The sequence below is a fragment of the Ipomoea nil genome, unplaced genomic scaffold, assembly GCF_001879475.1.
Source record: "Ipomoea nil cultivar Tokyo-kokei standard unplaced genomic scaffold, Asagao_1.1 scaffold1407, whole genome shotgun sequence".
In the NCBI taxonomy this organism is placed as follows: Eukaryota; Viridiplantae; Streptophyta; class Magnoliopsida; order Solanales; family Convolvulaceae; genus Ipomoea; species Ipomoea nil.
The window spans coordinates 2,158,306-2,174,170 of record NW_017617835.1 but is presented as its reverse complement, the minus strand read 5'-3'; the positions used below and the strand labels follow the sequence as shown (position 1 = coordinate 2,174,170).

At 35.2% G+C, this 15,865-nt stretch overlaps 1 protein-coding gene across 1 annotated transcript; it reads right to left on the bottom strand.

Annotated features, from left to right (window-relative positions):
• Window positions 1–4,501: 4,501 nt before the first annotated feature.
• LOC109186842 (protein SPEAR3-like) lies at window positions 4,502–15,644 on the bottom strand. The gene is made up of 6 exons (XM_019337008.1): window positions 15,633–15,644; window positions 6,669–6,928; window positions 6,477–6,554; window positions 5,862–5,926; window positions 5,469–5,550; window positions 4,502–4,805 (listed from the first exon to the last, which is right to left on the bottom strand). The coding sequence occupies exons 2-6, from the start codon at window positions 6,894–6,896 to the stop codon at window positions 4,692–4,694; spliced, it is 567 nt and encodes a 188-aa protein (XP_019192553.1). The 5' UTR covers window positions 6,897–6,928; window positions 15,633–15,644; the 3' UTR covers window positions 4,502–4,691.
• Window positions 15,645–15,865: the final 221 nt, after the last annotated feature.

Genomic DNA, 15,865 nt, shown 5'->3' with positions numbered 1-15,865 from the left:
TGATCTTTAAGCAGTTTGGTCTGTAAATAGACAATTATATGTGACTAACCATTTTGATTGGTTTAAGTACTGTGGGCCAACCGACCAGCAGGTTGGTCGGCCACCTAGTCTTGATATCGTAAGTAGTCATATTCTCTTATAAAAGAAGTTGAAGGCTTAGAATCTCTTCAGGGGTTGGTCATGTAGCACTGAGCTACAGTCCCTGGCAAGTATGGCTTTCTAGGAAAAATACTTCAATCAAATTTGAACACAAGTGAGAGTAAAAGCATGCCAAATCATAAAGAGTAGAAAATGGGAGTATGAAATGAGAGTACATATAGAACTACTTACTTTTTAGAAACTTTATTATATTTTTTTTTTTGTGAGACCATGAGGTGTCCCGAACAGGTCTTAATTGTAGGAGGCATTTTTTAAGTCCGTATTATACTCAAACTAATCCTCGTTCGCATTGGGCCGGACCAATTAAAGGGTAAAATGTTGGCTGTATTGACTTTTTTATACGAGAGGGGGTTCGAACTCGTGATCTCTCTTAAGGGACGATGGTGCACGGTCACACATGCCAACCAGGTTAACTTTATTATAGGAATAAGGGTGTCATCGAACTACACACTAGAATGCATTTAGGTCATTGAACCCAAAAAAACATGGAATTGGGTCTCTAAACTAACCAATTTCATGCAATTAGTCCAAATTTATAGATTTTTCAGATTTCTAATAGGCCACCTCAAATTTAAAATATTTTTTAAAAATAATTATTTAAAATTAAATTAAATTAAAAAAAAGGTTGCGCCGGAGACGAAGAAGCCATATTCGTCTCTGGCCGGAGACGAAGAGTCTCTTTCTTCGGCCAGCCTTCTTCGTCTCTGGCCGGAGACGGCGAAGAAGGTTTCTTCTTCTTCAGCCATGGAGACGAATCAATGGCCGGAGATGAAGAAACTTCTTCGCCTCCTTCGTCTCTGGCGGCTACGTTTTTATTTTTATTTTTAAATAATTAATTTAAAATAATTATTTTGAAAAAAATATTTTAAATTTGGGTGAACTGTTTGAAACCTGAAAAACTTAGCAAATTGGACTAATTACATGAAATTGGTTAGTTTAAGGAATTAATTGCATGTTTTTTGAATTTAATGATCTAATTTCATTTTAGTGTGTAGTTAGATGGTCTATTTGACCCTTATTCCCTTTATTATATTATTTAAACTTTGATAATACATTTTTGAAATCTCTATTAATATTGGATGAACCTATTTATTCACATGCACTTAAGTTCTAGGAACTTTAATTTTTGTCCTCCTTCCATTTACAATTTTACATCATAAACAAATTTATCAAATGAGATTAAAGTAACAAGCCAATAATGAACTGTATATGTAACAAAATATGACTTTCCACATACATATAACCACCTCAGTGTTGGGATTTAAATTGTAGACTATATACACTATTACAGAGGTAGCAATTTGCATCAATCCTTCTACTTCTTAAACTAATACTGATTTAATTTACATTAATATATTATATTATCAAATATCTATTACACCAAAAGTTATAATTGATAGTAATGACAAATTTGTTTTCTTATATTTACTAATTTTTAGAATCAATTACTTACTATTATGCCAAAAACTATATATAGTTGAAAGACAATAGCAAATTTATAACTTTATTTTCTTATATTTGCTTAACAACCAGTGCCACGTTTCAAATGCACAGTAACGGCAAAATGTTGGATTTAGTCCTCCAAACCCCCATCTAACATACATATATATATTTTTTCGACATCTTCTACTCAGATGCCTCCTTTCGAAAGTAAAATAACGATGTATTTAGCTCATATCAAGTGATTGAGAAAAGAAAGAAAAAATGATCTCTTTCAAAATTGATCACTTTTTTTTTTTTTTTTTTTTTTTTTTGGGGCATATTGGCATCATATTGGGAGTGAGTGTAGTTTTTCACACTTTCACTATATACACATATATATATGTATATAGATGTCGCATGTTCAAATGAGAACAATGTTGTATGCAAAAAAAGCAAAATAATATTAGCTGTCGATATAGATTATAGATGATCAATGTCAAAATTTCAGAGTACATCCATTATAACGTTAAGTTTAAAGACTTGTGCCATATCATCTACACCTCCATGGATAGTAAATTATGCTCTTCTAATACATAGTAAGCTTTGGTTTGAATATAATATCATATATATTCATCTACCCACTATATTTTTGGACTCTTCTAACTCAAATTCCTGTGTTTTATTCCAAAATCAAAATCAAAGTTTGCTTTATACCTTGTGCGTATCAAATTGCATCTTTTGTGCAATCCATACCGTTACCTTAATTCCCATTTCTTACTTTAATTGGATGTAGACACTTATACGTACCAAAAACGAATATGATTTTATTCCTTTGTATCCTATTTTAATCCTTCTTTTATACGCTTTACAAGAACAAAAATACCATTTACTTGAAAGTGATTCGTTATTAACCATTTGAGAAGATCTCACAAGCTAAGGAGAAATTATAGAGACCCTTATATGAATATTATTAATGTTATTCGTGAGTTAATTAAGAAAGACTGGAATTGCAGCTAGCCTGCATTATATTCATCTAGAAACAAACTTTCCTAGCTACTAACTAGATGTGTTCTGGTATAAGGGAAGAAATAACAAGGACAAGAGAAAAAGATCACAAAAAAATAAAACCTAAGTCACTCGATCTAATGTAATTTACTATCAAGAAAGATGTAAGAAATGATATTTGATGAGAAGTCAAAAACAAGAAAGGCCAAACAACCATGCATGGCTATCATCATAACTTTAATTTCTTGTTGATTATCAAGATATCAAAACTAGATTTGCATGTCCTACCTCCATGTGAGACAAATCTGAACTGTCCATCTAGTAAATTTAATGGCTAAAAATATATATTTGTCGGGTTAAAGATATATTTACTTTCAATTAGTGTCATGTATGTTTGGTGATATGAATGTGTTAATTATTATTTTCTACTCTTACCCAACATAAAATATTCTACATTAGGAAAAATATGATATTGAAGGAAGAAAAGCATAAGAAATGATTTGTTCTATTTTACATCATGGCTCAATCAAAGGGTCCATCAAGGCAAATTAAACACCAACCATGTAAAAAATTGAAATGATTTTCACCTCATGGGTAAAAAGCATTGAACTCGATCACCCAACAAAAACAATTTCATTTCATTTCATCATCAAGCTTTTTTTTTTTTTTTTTTTTTTTTTTTTTTTTGGTGTTTCCACTTTAATCTTCTTTTAAAAAGTTAATCACCAATGAAACATATAGAATAAATAGAATAGAAAAAATTCCAAATCAATGAGCCAAAACGTATATGCCACTACTAAAAATGAAAACAAAAAAGAGAGAACACAGTTCAGTTTCTCGAGATCATACAGTTATCTAAATACACTTGTCTCAAAGTCTGTAAGTGTAATATATTTTTTGATTGACATTCACCTACAGGGATTAGTTGGATCTAATGCTCGAATCCCTATATCTTAACACCAAAAAAGCATAAATCCAAGTGTTGGATGCAGCTGTCTACTTTATACCCAACCCTAATTAGGAAAATATTCCACTGTACTGATAGTATCAAACCATAAAATGAGAGGAAGGCATTAGCAACATCATTATACCTTCGAATATGGTTTACATTATAATGTGAATCACTGACATAAAGTTCATTTTTAAGTTGTATTTAAAAATCAGGAAAATTACTCTTATTTTTAAAAAAATATTTTCTTTTTCAGTGTTTGATTGATTTTAGAAAACTGGCCTGGTGTGTTTGATTTATTTTCTAGAAAATGAGCAAAATTGTATAATTAACATCGGTTTCATAAAAAATTAGTATTATTTATTATTATTATTATTATTATTATTATTATTTTTTTTTTTTTTTTTTTTTTTTTTTTAAATGAACAATGAGTTTTCATTAAAAAAAAAAAAAAAAAAAGGCGGCCAGAAACCAATTTTTTTATTTTCGTTGGAGACCAGATTTAATCTGGTTTTCGTTGGAAACCATTTTTTTGAATTGGGGTTTCCGTCAGGAACTAAAGACGGGTTTCCGACAGAAATATGCAAGTTCGTCCGATCCGGAGATGGAGAAGGTTGTGGTGGAAAATGACTTCCCCTGAAAAAAGGGAAGTCATTTTCCAAAAAATTGGCTTGGTTTTCCTTTGATTGGAAATTTATTTCCATAGACTTTGGTATTTTTCCCATTTCCAAACATAGCCTTACTATATTTTAGATTCATTTTTAATATATCGAAAGGTTCTTTATTTGTTAGGTATATTACTTAAAAATGAACATTCAATACCTTAAAAATGAAATTTCAGTATACTAAAAATGAATTAATATTTATCGATAGTTGACTTTGCAATGTGGACCATGGACCACAATATAATTTGGCATGATATTTATGTATCCATCCTCCATGAGATGATAAAGAAAACAGTTGGACAAATTCCATCAACTTGCTTAATTAATTATACTTTTTGCAACTTTAGCTTTGATTAATATAATAATGTGTTCTACTTTAATTCTGAACATAAGTGAAAGGAAATCCATACAGTGTGTTACGTTGTAGTACCAGAAAAACAGTACTTTCTTTCATTTCTAGCTTCCATTAATAATCTTCTCACCAATTAATGTCATAATCTGAGCTCCAGGTCTAATTCTTGGCTTCCATTGCATTCAGAATTATTCTGACTACCTGAACCCATTGAATCACTTCTGTCTTTCTTCCTCTTCTTCTCGATCGAGTCCTGTTATTTCAATCAATCAATCAATTATCAGTCTCACGGAAATATGTCTAAATAGCGGTTAGCTGATTGTAGAAAAGTATTTGGTAAATCAGTTATTAGCTTATTACATGCAGAATGACTTTCTCAAAAAGCTAATCGAAAAAGCCGTTTTGAGCAACTTTTTGAAATTTAGCATTTTGAAGCAATAAGTTACATGCTTGTTTGGTAAAAAATTGGCCTATAGGCTAATTTTAGCTTATTTGACCACTATTAATTGTTTGATTTAGTTAAAATATCAATATAAATGTTTGGTTAATTAGCATTTTGCAACTCCAAAAGGTTAAAATTCAAAAAGCTACTCCAAGCAACTTTTTCAATTAGCTTTTTGAAAAAAAAAATTATACTAAACCGCTATCAGCTAACAGCTAATTTACCAACACTTTTTTACAATCAGCTAATTGTTATCAACTATTTATACCCTATAATTAACACAATCAGCTATCAGCTAACAACCATTTTATCAAACAGGGCCATAATCAAACACTCGTATTGATTGTTTAACCAATCCAAACAGCTAATAGTGATCAAATAAGCCAAAATTAACTGATAGGCTAACTATGTTACCAAACCGAGCCAAAAATATGTATCTATACACGCATTCATGTATATAATATTGATACATACCTCTACTTGTAGGTTGAGGAAATGTCTAGTCATGTTTGGTTGTGCATATTGTTGGGGCTCATAGACTGTGCCAGGATGCCAACTGGATGGTTTCATTTTGTCCAAATTCAACAAATTGATTAGAAATGGCACATGCTAAACCCACCAAATTGCAATTCTTCTATAGATAATGGGGATAAAGTTTTTAGTGATTCTTTCATCATATATTAAATGTCTGTGATAAAAACAAAGATAATATTGCTAGCTATATTACATAGGAGCGGGCTGAGGTTTACGTTATTGGGTAGTGACTGCGAATTTCTCTCGTCACCCAACGAAAATTATAGATAATTATATGTACAAGGAAGTTTAATTTAATTTGAAGAAATTAATGTTGGAGAAAATATATGGTACCTTGGGGTTGAGCTAGGTTGGGAATCTCCAAATCTGATATTTGCTCTTTCCAAGTCATTTCCCATCTGAAAATAATCAAACTTTTGGTCATAAAATGAAGTAACAATATAATGTAGATATAAATTCATGTATATATATAGTTCTCCCAAATATTGCCTACTGAACCAATAGCTAAATCTGTGCCGACAATTCATGTGTATACAGAATCAATGTTGTTCATCAACATAAAACATCATGAATAATTCTGTATATATACTCAACCAATTTCTCGTAAATCACTGCTACTAATTAATAATTACACTTGTAAAATTTATGCAAATTCATAACTAAGAATAATTAAGGAGTTATATTATATATTATTCAATTACATACTATACAACAAATAATAATGATTCATCTAGCTAGGGTTGACTAATAATAGGATAATATATACAAGCATGATTCATGAGATTGCTATATAGTTTATATGAAGGCCTCCCATATTCTTGGAAAGATGAAAGAAAATTCAAGATTTTTCCAGAATATATAAAAATTAAAAAAAAAAAAAAAACAATAATAATTCCTTTCATGCAAACTGTAGTAGTGTTGTATGTTAGATAATAGATATATATATACCATGGTTTGAAAGGCAGGAAGACAAGCATAAGATGATGATGAAGACGAGGAATAAGGTGTCTGCAATCTCATGTCCTCCTGTTGTATTTCAAGAACAACAACATAAGTAAACACCCAACTAACAATCGGGATCAAGAAAATCTCAGATATATAGATTCTCAAAGAGAGGGAGAGAGAGAGAGAGAGAGAGACCTGGGAGAGATTAGTGGCGGCGAAAGGGTTATGGTGAAGAGACGGAGGTGGGAGATGATGATAAGCACAACCCATTTGGCTGTGCAATCTAATCTTCTCTAACTGGGCAACCCCAAGACCTCTCTGCGGCTGTTTAGGCTTCTCCGAATTGCTCTTCTTGCTCTTCCGAGACGATGCTGCTCCTGTTCTTTCGTGATTTCCTAGGTTTCTCTCCCCATAATAACTCATCTCTCTTCTGATCTCTTTGCAGAAACTTTAATCTCTTTGCTTCACGTACAGGTGAGGTGCTATGGCAACTGAACAAATATAAGAACTAACACAGAAACACTAGAGGATCGGAGGGAGAATGGTATCAGAGATCGAAGAGATCCCCAAGAGGCCTTGCTTTTTAAGCTGTCAACACTTCTATTCGTGTGTAGATACAGATACTACTAATTATTGCATCGCTGGATCAGATTGTATTTAGATTTGTATATGTGATTCATTTCCTTACATATATATTTCTCTCTCTCTCTCTCTCTCTACCCCCACCCCCCACCCCAAGCATTGATAGGGAGTTCATTTATTTATTTACTAGATAGGATATATATATGATATTATTATAAACTATTCTGTATGTATATTGTAGATCTAATTGTTTAATACATACGCTTTAAATGATGTTCATTGTTTTTACATTTTTTCTAATAGTAATTAATTATTTTTGAAAGCAAATAAAAGAGCACACTGGCTTCTTGAGTGAGCAATAGTATCAAGCCAATGATGATATGATGTGATTAAAGTTATAGTTAATAGCAGAGATAAATCTTTATTTCTTTATATTTTTGTAGCAATTACCATGTTTTGATGACATGATACTCGACTTGACTCTCCAAACCTCTGTCCAATGAAAAGTAATTTATATTTTTCATATTTATCTTTTATATATGTGACACAGAGAGAGACACACACATAGTAGTTGATAGATACATAGCACATTAATTAATTTTGTGAAGTTGCATAAGTTGTTGTTTATATTATTTAATAATTTAATGTTGGTCATGGGTGGAAGACTATGAGTCGATAGCGATTGTGTCACTGATTCATGAACTCTTAAAATATGCAATTATTCCTTTTGGTTTCTTTCCCCTACGCGTTTCTTTCTTTGATCGCCCATTTTTTAAATTCATTTTAATATTATAGAAATTAAAATAATATAATATATACTTTCTTTCTTGCTTACCTTTCTGTCACGAGGGTGACTTTTTGCCAATCAAGTTATCTCACAACTTACGTTTCTTTATAACATAAATGATTTTCTTTAATGTATGGTTATTGTATAATTTATAATTTTATATCAGTTGTTTAGCGGAAGTTTAGAAGGTGAGTCCATTATACTGTCATCCAAACATGATGATGACGGTTAGAAAATAAAGTTGTTTGTTAGTTAATAGTTATAATTTTGACATAGTGATAAACACTCAATTAGTCTGATTGGTTGGTTTGTTAATCTCATCTTTTTCTAAAGCATTTAATTCGCTTATTTGAAAATTTATTATAATGCATTTATTAAATTGAGAAATTACAATTATAATATTTACTCGTCGTATTGAAATAAATTTTTAATTTGTTAGAATAGAATGTTTATTGTTATACAAAAAGTTATGGTTAGTAGAGATGTCACTTGCTTTTATATCAATTGTTAGGACTAAATGCTTTTAAGTTTTAATTATGTCAACAATTATATTTAGTAGCATAAGTTTAACTTTATTTCTCTATACTTGCGTAACTTCCATCACCACATTTCGATGGTAGGATGGTATTGGCCCAACAATATTGTATCCGAACGTTTCTTATATTAAGCAAGAAAGTGTTGACAAACTTTTTATGCGCATGCTACTCCATTGGGTTCATTCAACAAAGTTTGAATCTAATTTTTTTACTTAAGGAAAAAAGTGTTAAGATTAAACGCTTATTTTATGCCAAAAGTTATAACTAATAATGAAAATGTAACTTTATATATATTCTGTCTATTTTTTACAATTACGTAATTAACAGTCATCAGCGCCACATTTCAATAATTAATACTAGACTTACTCCCAAAATCTTCGTCCAATAAAAATTCTTCACTTAAATTATTGATTGGCAATACTTTTTTGTTGTTGAAAAAATAGACTTTTTGTTATTTTTCCTTTATATCTTTTTGTAAGGGGATGTATTTCATATAAAATACAAATCCTCGTGCATGTCTGTTTTTTTTTCTTTATTCTTTTTTCTTTCCTGTCTTTTAATTTTATATTGGGTTTAGGTGTGGGGAAAATTTTTCTTTGTCACGCTTTTCATAACCTAATACTTTGCATTTAAGTATAATAATTAATTATGAATTTTTAAATATAAAACATTATAGAGATCTGTTTTTTTTCTTCTCAATATAATTAATTACATGATCGTGATCGAGTATGTATAGTTTCACCACTTTATAACCCTTTTAAATTCTAACTTCTAATGGGATTAAAATCTGGATTAAGAATTTGGTGGGAAAATCGATCATATTTTGATGTGGCCATGGAAACATAGAAAATTTTATAATATTGTGTTGTTGACAAAAGATTTGTTTATTTTTGGAAAAAGTGTTATAAACATTCAAATATAACCATAATAATTTTTTTTTAGAGTATAATTCGTACGATACACATTGTAAAATAAAGCAGAACATATAATATATAAAATAATAAATATATAATCTCACTATAAGGTCCTGTTAGAATTATATACTTACCACTATACCAAAATTTATAACTAAAAACGAATCTAAAATTGCATTTTTTTTTTTAAAATTTGCATAGTAGGCAATGTCACGTTAAGATGACATGATGTTGAACTTGACGCTCCACATGTTGTTTGGTCATGGTTGGAGAGAGGTAACCCGCATGGGCAGCTCAACTGGTCATAGAGGTGAAATTTTGGAAAAATGACCAAGGATCGAGTCTCACCAACGGTAGTGAGGGGGGTTCCTTGTGCGCAGTGAGCAAATGTCTAGCCTCTGTGGTTCATGTTCAGTTGAGTTACCATGACTTACATCTTCCTAAATGCTTTGTCGGCTTGGGGTTCAACCTTTTGGAAGAATGGTTGGAGAGAGGTAAACCGAATTGGAAAGACCCATATGATTCGACCAATATGGTGTTGACAGGAATCAAACTTGTGACCTTTATTACTTAGACTACAGTTCGGCCCAATTAAGAGGCAAAACCAAATTGGTTTTTCCATACGAGAGGGTGTTCGAACTCCCGACATCTCTTAAGGGGTTCCTTGTGCGCAATGAGCAAAGGTTTAGCCTCTGTGGTTCATGTTCAGTTGAGTTACCATGATTTACATCCTCCTAAATGCTTTGTCGGGTTGGGGTTCAACCTTTTGGAAGAATGGTTGGAGAGAGGTAAACCGAATTGGAAAGACCCATATGATGGGCTCGACCAATATGGTGTTGACAAGAATCAAACTTGTGACCTTTATTACTCAGACTAATGTATCCCCATTGCCCCAGTTCAGCCCAATTAAGAGGCAAAACCAAATTAATTTTTTCATACAAGAGGGTGTTCGAACTCCCGACATCTCTTAAGGGATGAAAGTGAACGGTTACTCACGCCAACCAAACTAGTTATATTACATTTTATTTGAGGTTAAACAAATACTTTAAACTAAATCCACTAAATGTATCCATTCCAACCTTCCATCTATGTGGATTTCCATTTCCATAAACTATTACCAACTTTGTCTATATATGAAGTAAAATTTAAGAAAGGTATATCGTAGATTCGTAGTATACTAGATTGGTAAGCATTTAGAGGATTTTGTCGGATTAAATGGCATTCAATTTTAGATCCGAGAGATATTTATTAATTAGCTTTTCTTAATTGGTTTTGTAACGATCAATTATTTTACAAGACTACCTCATACCATAATTAATCAAAACGTTCAATATTTAGCTTTACACGTAAAGGGATCCATCGATACGCGATTTATTTCCATCATCAAACTAAATCCTATGCAATTAATTAATCCCCTCATTAAAATTAAAATTTAAACAATATATTGAAAAAACATATATAATGTTGAAGGGTAAGAATATTAATTAATAAAAATATGAGTGAGGCTTAAATTATTCACAAAACACATGAAAATGCAATTAGGCTGCTCAACTAAAAAACAATACAATTGACTCCCTCAACAAGTAAATTATTATTTAAATTATAATCTACATTGTAATGTGAAACACTGATAGATGTTTATTTTTAGTATACTGAAACTTCATTTTTAATGTACTATAAATTTATTTTTTAAGTAATATATTAAAAATAAACTTATAGAACACTAAATAAGAATTTATATGTCGTGGATCATGATCCACAATATAATGAATGCCCTCAACAAGTGGCTGGTAATCCAGATAGAGTGTTAATGTGATAGTTAAAAGATTTAAAGTTTTTTTTTTTCTTTAACAATTTCATATTTGAGGATGAAATTAAGCAAGTTTGGAAGTCGAGCTGAGGACCAAAGTGGTAAAATCCTAATAATCAAGGTACCAAAACGAGTATTAACTCATTTAACTCTTATTAAACGAACGAATATTTAGCTGAAGAACAAAATCTGGAACAAAATTAAAAAGAGACCACTTATGGTCAAATTTAAAGTCAATGATAAAAATTTATAAATGTTAATAATCAATGGATCATTATTGAAATTAACCCTTTTTAATTTTTGAATATATTTATATATTGATACAAAAGAATAATTATGAAGAAAAAATAATATTTATTGATATAAGATAATAATTTTTTAATGTAATCGAGAAGTGTGACTCACTTTTTTAAAAGTTAGTTGAAATTTCAGAAATATCGAGAAAATAGTGAGTAAATTATAAATTTGATATTATTGTGAAAGTACTATATATTTTTTGAAAGTGAGAAAGTATTGAATGATTAATGGTAGTCTTATGATATTTTCTAAATAAAATATGGACTAAAAGTTTCATTTTTCATGTAAAAATGTTGTGGACAAAATCATATTAATTTTAATTTGTTAGAACACATGAAACACTTTCTTAATATTTTATTACACCTATGCAATCACTATCCGGGTGTGTATATTAAATTTTGCGACTAATTAACTCAAATTAAGAATGTCAATAAACGTCAAACTTCATACAAAAATTGTGATAAACGGGATGCACAAACAGCTACAAGTAGAAAAACCAAGACCCAACGGCTCTAGGGTTTGGTAGTTATTTTTGGTAAGTTTTCCCGCGACTCTACTGGCCTTGGCCATGGAGGCCGAGCCGGTGGCTCCGACGCCCGCCACGGAGGGGCAGTCGGAGCAAGTTGGGGGAGGAGAGAGAGTTGTTAAGCGATACAAGGCTTCGAAAAGGACTTTTGCGGAAACGGCGGCCGATCATCCCATGCCGGGGGAAGATACTGGTGATGTCGATGATGTGAGTAACTGGTTTGACACCGAGATCGTAGTGGAGTCGGATACAGAGGAGGATGTTCCCGATAGCACAGTGGATATTCCGGTGGTAAGGTTTTCAAAGAAACAACGCGAGGAATGGATCAAGCCTTGGAAGAACGCGTTGCTGGTCAAATTTTTGGGCAAAGCGGTGGCTCTCCCTCTCTTCCAACAGAGGATGTTACGCATCTGGAATCCGGAAGGGAGATCAGAAATTATTGACTTGGGCTCGGGATGGTTCATAGCGCGATTCCAACTCCAGAAAGACTGCATGCATGTTCTGGTTGATGGTCCTTGGAAGTTATTCGACCACTACGTAGTTGCACAGAGATGGCGGCCAAACTTCAGGCCAGAAACTGCAAAGATGGAGAGGATGGCGGTCTGGACCCGTCTTCCTGGACTGCCGGTTGAATTCTTCAGGGAAGAAGCAATCAAGCAAATTTTGATGAATGTAGGAACCCCGTTGAAACTGGATACCACCACGATCGGGGTTCAGAGGGGTCAATTTGCACGGGCTGTGGTTGAGATTGATCTCACTAAACCTCTAGTGGCAGTTGTTAACGTGGAAGATTACCCCCAACGCGTTGAGTTTGAGGGATTAAAAGTGATCTGCTTTGATTGTGGTGAGATTGGGCACCGCTCTTCGGGCTGCCCTAAGAAGCAGAGTAATGACATCCCGGATCCTCCGACGAATGACAAAGAAGATGGGGTTGAACAGGAGGCCATGAACATGGAGCAACAGAATCATCCTGCACCAGTGGAGAAACATGGAGAATGGATGATCGTTAAAAACAAGCATAAATCTAAGAATAGACCCATGAATAGACAGAACCCGAAACAAAACAAAGGTGACAAAAGCCATTACCGGTCTGCCACCAATGCGGGGAAGAAGTCCGCAACTCCCAGAAACAACAACCAGTTCGAGACCCTCCGAGGGGCGGAGGATGTGCCTGAAGCCGGTCACTCTCGAGGCAAAAAGAAAGGGGCGCCGGCTTCTAATAGAGGTAAAACTTCAAACACTGTTTTTTCCCAACCACAAAACTTGTCTTTTACCATGCAGGAAGATAACACGACTAACCTGGTACGGGGCGGCGTAGAGGTTACACCACCACCTTGGACCCAATCCCTGGCGCACGCGAGAGGGGGTTCGGCCAGGGGAGGCAGTAACCGCGGGGGCTTCCAGTCAGGCCCTCGGGGTAGAGGTCGCAGCATTGGACGGGGAAGAGGAGGTTTGTTTTCTGGTCCTGCTTCGAATGTCCAGCTTAACCAGAGGGAGGGTAATCTTGTGGATAACCCTTCGGTGTTTCTCTTCGGTAGTAGCATTGCCTCTACCAGTGAGGAGACTACACCACCTAATCGGCATTTGTTTAATCTCAATAATGCGTTTACGCCCGGGGAAGGCGGTGGCCCAACTTCCCCTCTGGCTCGTGGTAACCCATGAAGATCGTATCCTGGAACGTTAGAGGTGTGGGGAATGGGAGAGTGAGGAGACATGTTAAACATCTCATTCACTCAACCAAACCCGATGCCTTATGCCTCCTAGAGATACGGACTAGTAAGGTTGACGGCATGGTTAATCTTGCCGCCAACCTGGGCTTTACTAATCATTTTCTTGTCAAGCCTCTTGGTTTTGCAGGAGGGCTGCTTCTTTTATGGGATCATGGACGAGTGAATCTGGAGGTTATGAGTCATTCGTCTCAAGCAATCCATACAAAGGCAAAGCAGGGGGTAGGTGACTGCTTTATCACCTTCGCGTATGTAAGACCCAATCTCATGGCGAAATCGAGATTCTGGGATGAGTGCAAGGTCGTTAGCAATACGCTCCAGTCCCCTTGGATTCTGTTAGGGGACCTTAATGACATTGCATCAGCCGAAGAGCAGTGGGGGAGTGAAACAACATGTTCCTCGGCAATGCAAAGATTCGTGGAGGCTCTTGACAGTTGTGGGTTGTTCGAACTTGAAGCCGCTAGGAGTCGGTTCACCTGGTGCAGACATGTGGGCAACCGTGTGGTGCAGATGCGCAGACTGGATAGAATCTTATGGAATATGAGGGCTCAAGCTTTGTTCCCGGAGGCAAAATCAATCGTCTTACCTAGGCTCTACTCGGACCACCATCCAATTCTCTTCATAGACGTAGCTGGTAATCCACCGGACAGAGATGCGCGACCTTTTCGTTTTGAAGCCGCCTGGCTCGGAAGAGATGATTACAGGAAACTCTGGGAGGAAACAGCCAAGGCCTCCGAGGGTGGGTTGGAGAATTTTATTCCATCCATAACTGAAAAAAGCAAAACGTGGAATAGAACCGTGTTTGGCAACATCTTTCAAAGGAAAAAGCAACTAGAAGGGCGGATTCATGGGATTCAACAAGACCCCAATTTTGCTATTTCAGGCGGTCTACAAGCTCTGGATAGGCGTCTTAACAAGGATCTTAATGCTGTGCTAGATCAGGAAGAAACTCTTTGGTTCCAAAAAGCAAGAACTAGTTGGATCAAAGACGGCGACAGGAATACTCGTTTTTACCACAATTCGGTGGTCATCAAGAGGAATAGAAATCGTGTCAGATTTCTGAAAATCAATGGAGCTTGGACTGCAGACCCCACAGTCTTATCCACTCATATCACTGATTTTTTTTCTTCGTTATTTTGCAGATCCCCTTTGATGGGAGATTCGGAGATTGCCCCCGTTCAAGATTCCAGGAAACTTAATGCGGTGCAAGCTCGGCGTCTTATCCTTCCTGTGCCAATGGACGAAGTTAGAAAAGCCGTGTTCGGGATGAAAAGGTTTGGTAGCCCGGGGCCGGACGGCATCCCAGCGGCCTTCTATCAACATTATTGGGAATCAGTGGGACCTTCGCTTACTCAGTTGGTTAATCATGCGTTACATTCTGGGACGGTGCATAAGTCCCTTTTGGTGGCGTTCATGTGTCTCATCCCTAAGAAAGAAGCCCCGGAATCAGCGGCCGACTTCAGACCGATAACCTTACTGAATGTAGCCTTCAAAGTTATCTCCAAAGTTTTAGTCAATAGGATGCGGCCCATTATGTGCAATCTCATAGGTCCACACCAAAACAGCTTTCTGCCGGGCCGTTCCACGCTGGATAATATTATCTTAACTCAAGAGATTATTCACACCATGTATAAGAAGAAGGGGCGCAAGGGTCTTATGGCGGTTAAAGTAGACCTACAAAAAGCCTATGACAGTGTGGATTGGACTTTCTTGGAAGATACCCTCGTGGGCTTTGGTTTCCCCAAACAGTTCATTGATTTGGTGCTTTACTATCTGAGGGAAAGCAACATTTCTGTCCTTTGGAACGGGGGTACCCTCCCCTCCTTTGTGCCGGGGAGAGGTCTCCGTCAGGGAGATCCTCTCGCGCCTTATCTCTTTAACCTTGTCATGGAACGCCTCGCTTACGACATTCAGAGAGAAGTATCACGGGGAAACTGGAAACCAATATCCATCTCTCGGGGAGGTATTGGGATCTCCCACATTTTCTTCGCTGATGATCTTATGCTTTTTGGTGAAGCTACTGAACGCCAAGCAAAAATTATGATTGAGTGTCTGGATAGGCTTAGCAGAGCGTCTGGTTTGAAAGTCAACCTAGCCAAATCCCAGACTTTCTGCTCGCCTAATACAGGGTCCGGTTCCAAACAGAATATTGAAAATGTCATGAAGATTCCAATCACGCCTCACCTCGGCTCCTACCTGGGCATCCCCCTCCT

Excerpts from the sequence above, each read along its gene's own strand:
- LOC109186842 (XM_019337008.1), bottom strand. The coding sequence starts at position 6,896 with ATGAGTTATTATGGGGAGAGAAACCTAGGAAATCACGAAAGAACAGGA. Across the intron at positions 5,551-5,861 it reads CAACCTAGCTCAACCCCAAG|TTGGCATCCTGGCACAGTCT; the intron begins GTACCATATATT and ends GAAACCATCCAG. Across the intron at positions 4,806-5,468 it reads TCCTCAACCTACAAGTAGAG|GACTCGATCGAGAAGAAGAG; the intron begins GTATGTATCAAT and ends TTGAAATAACAG.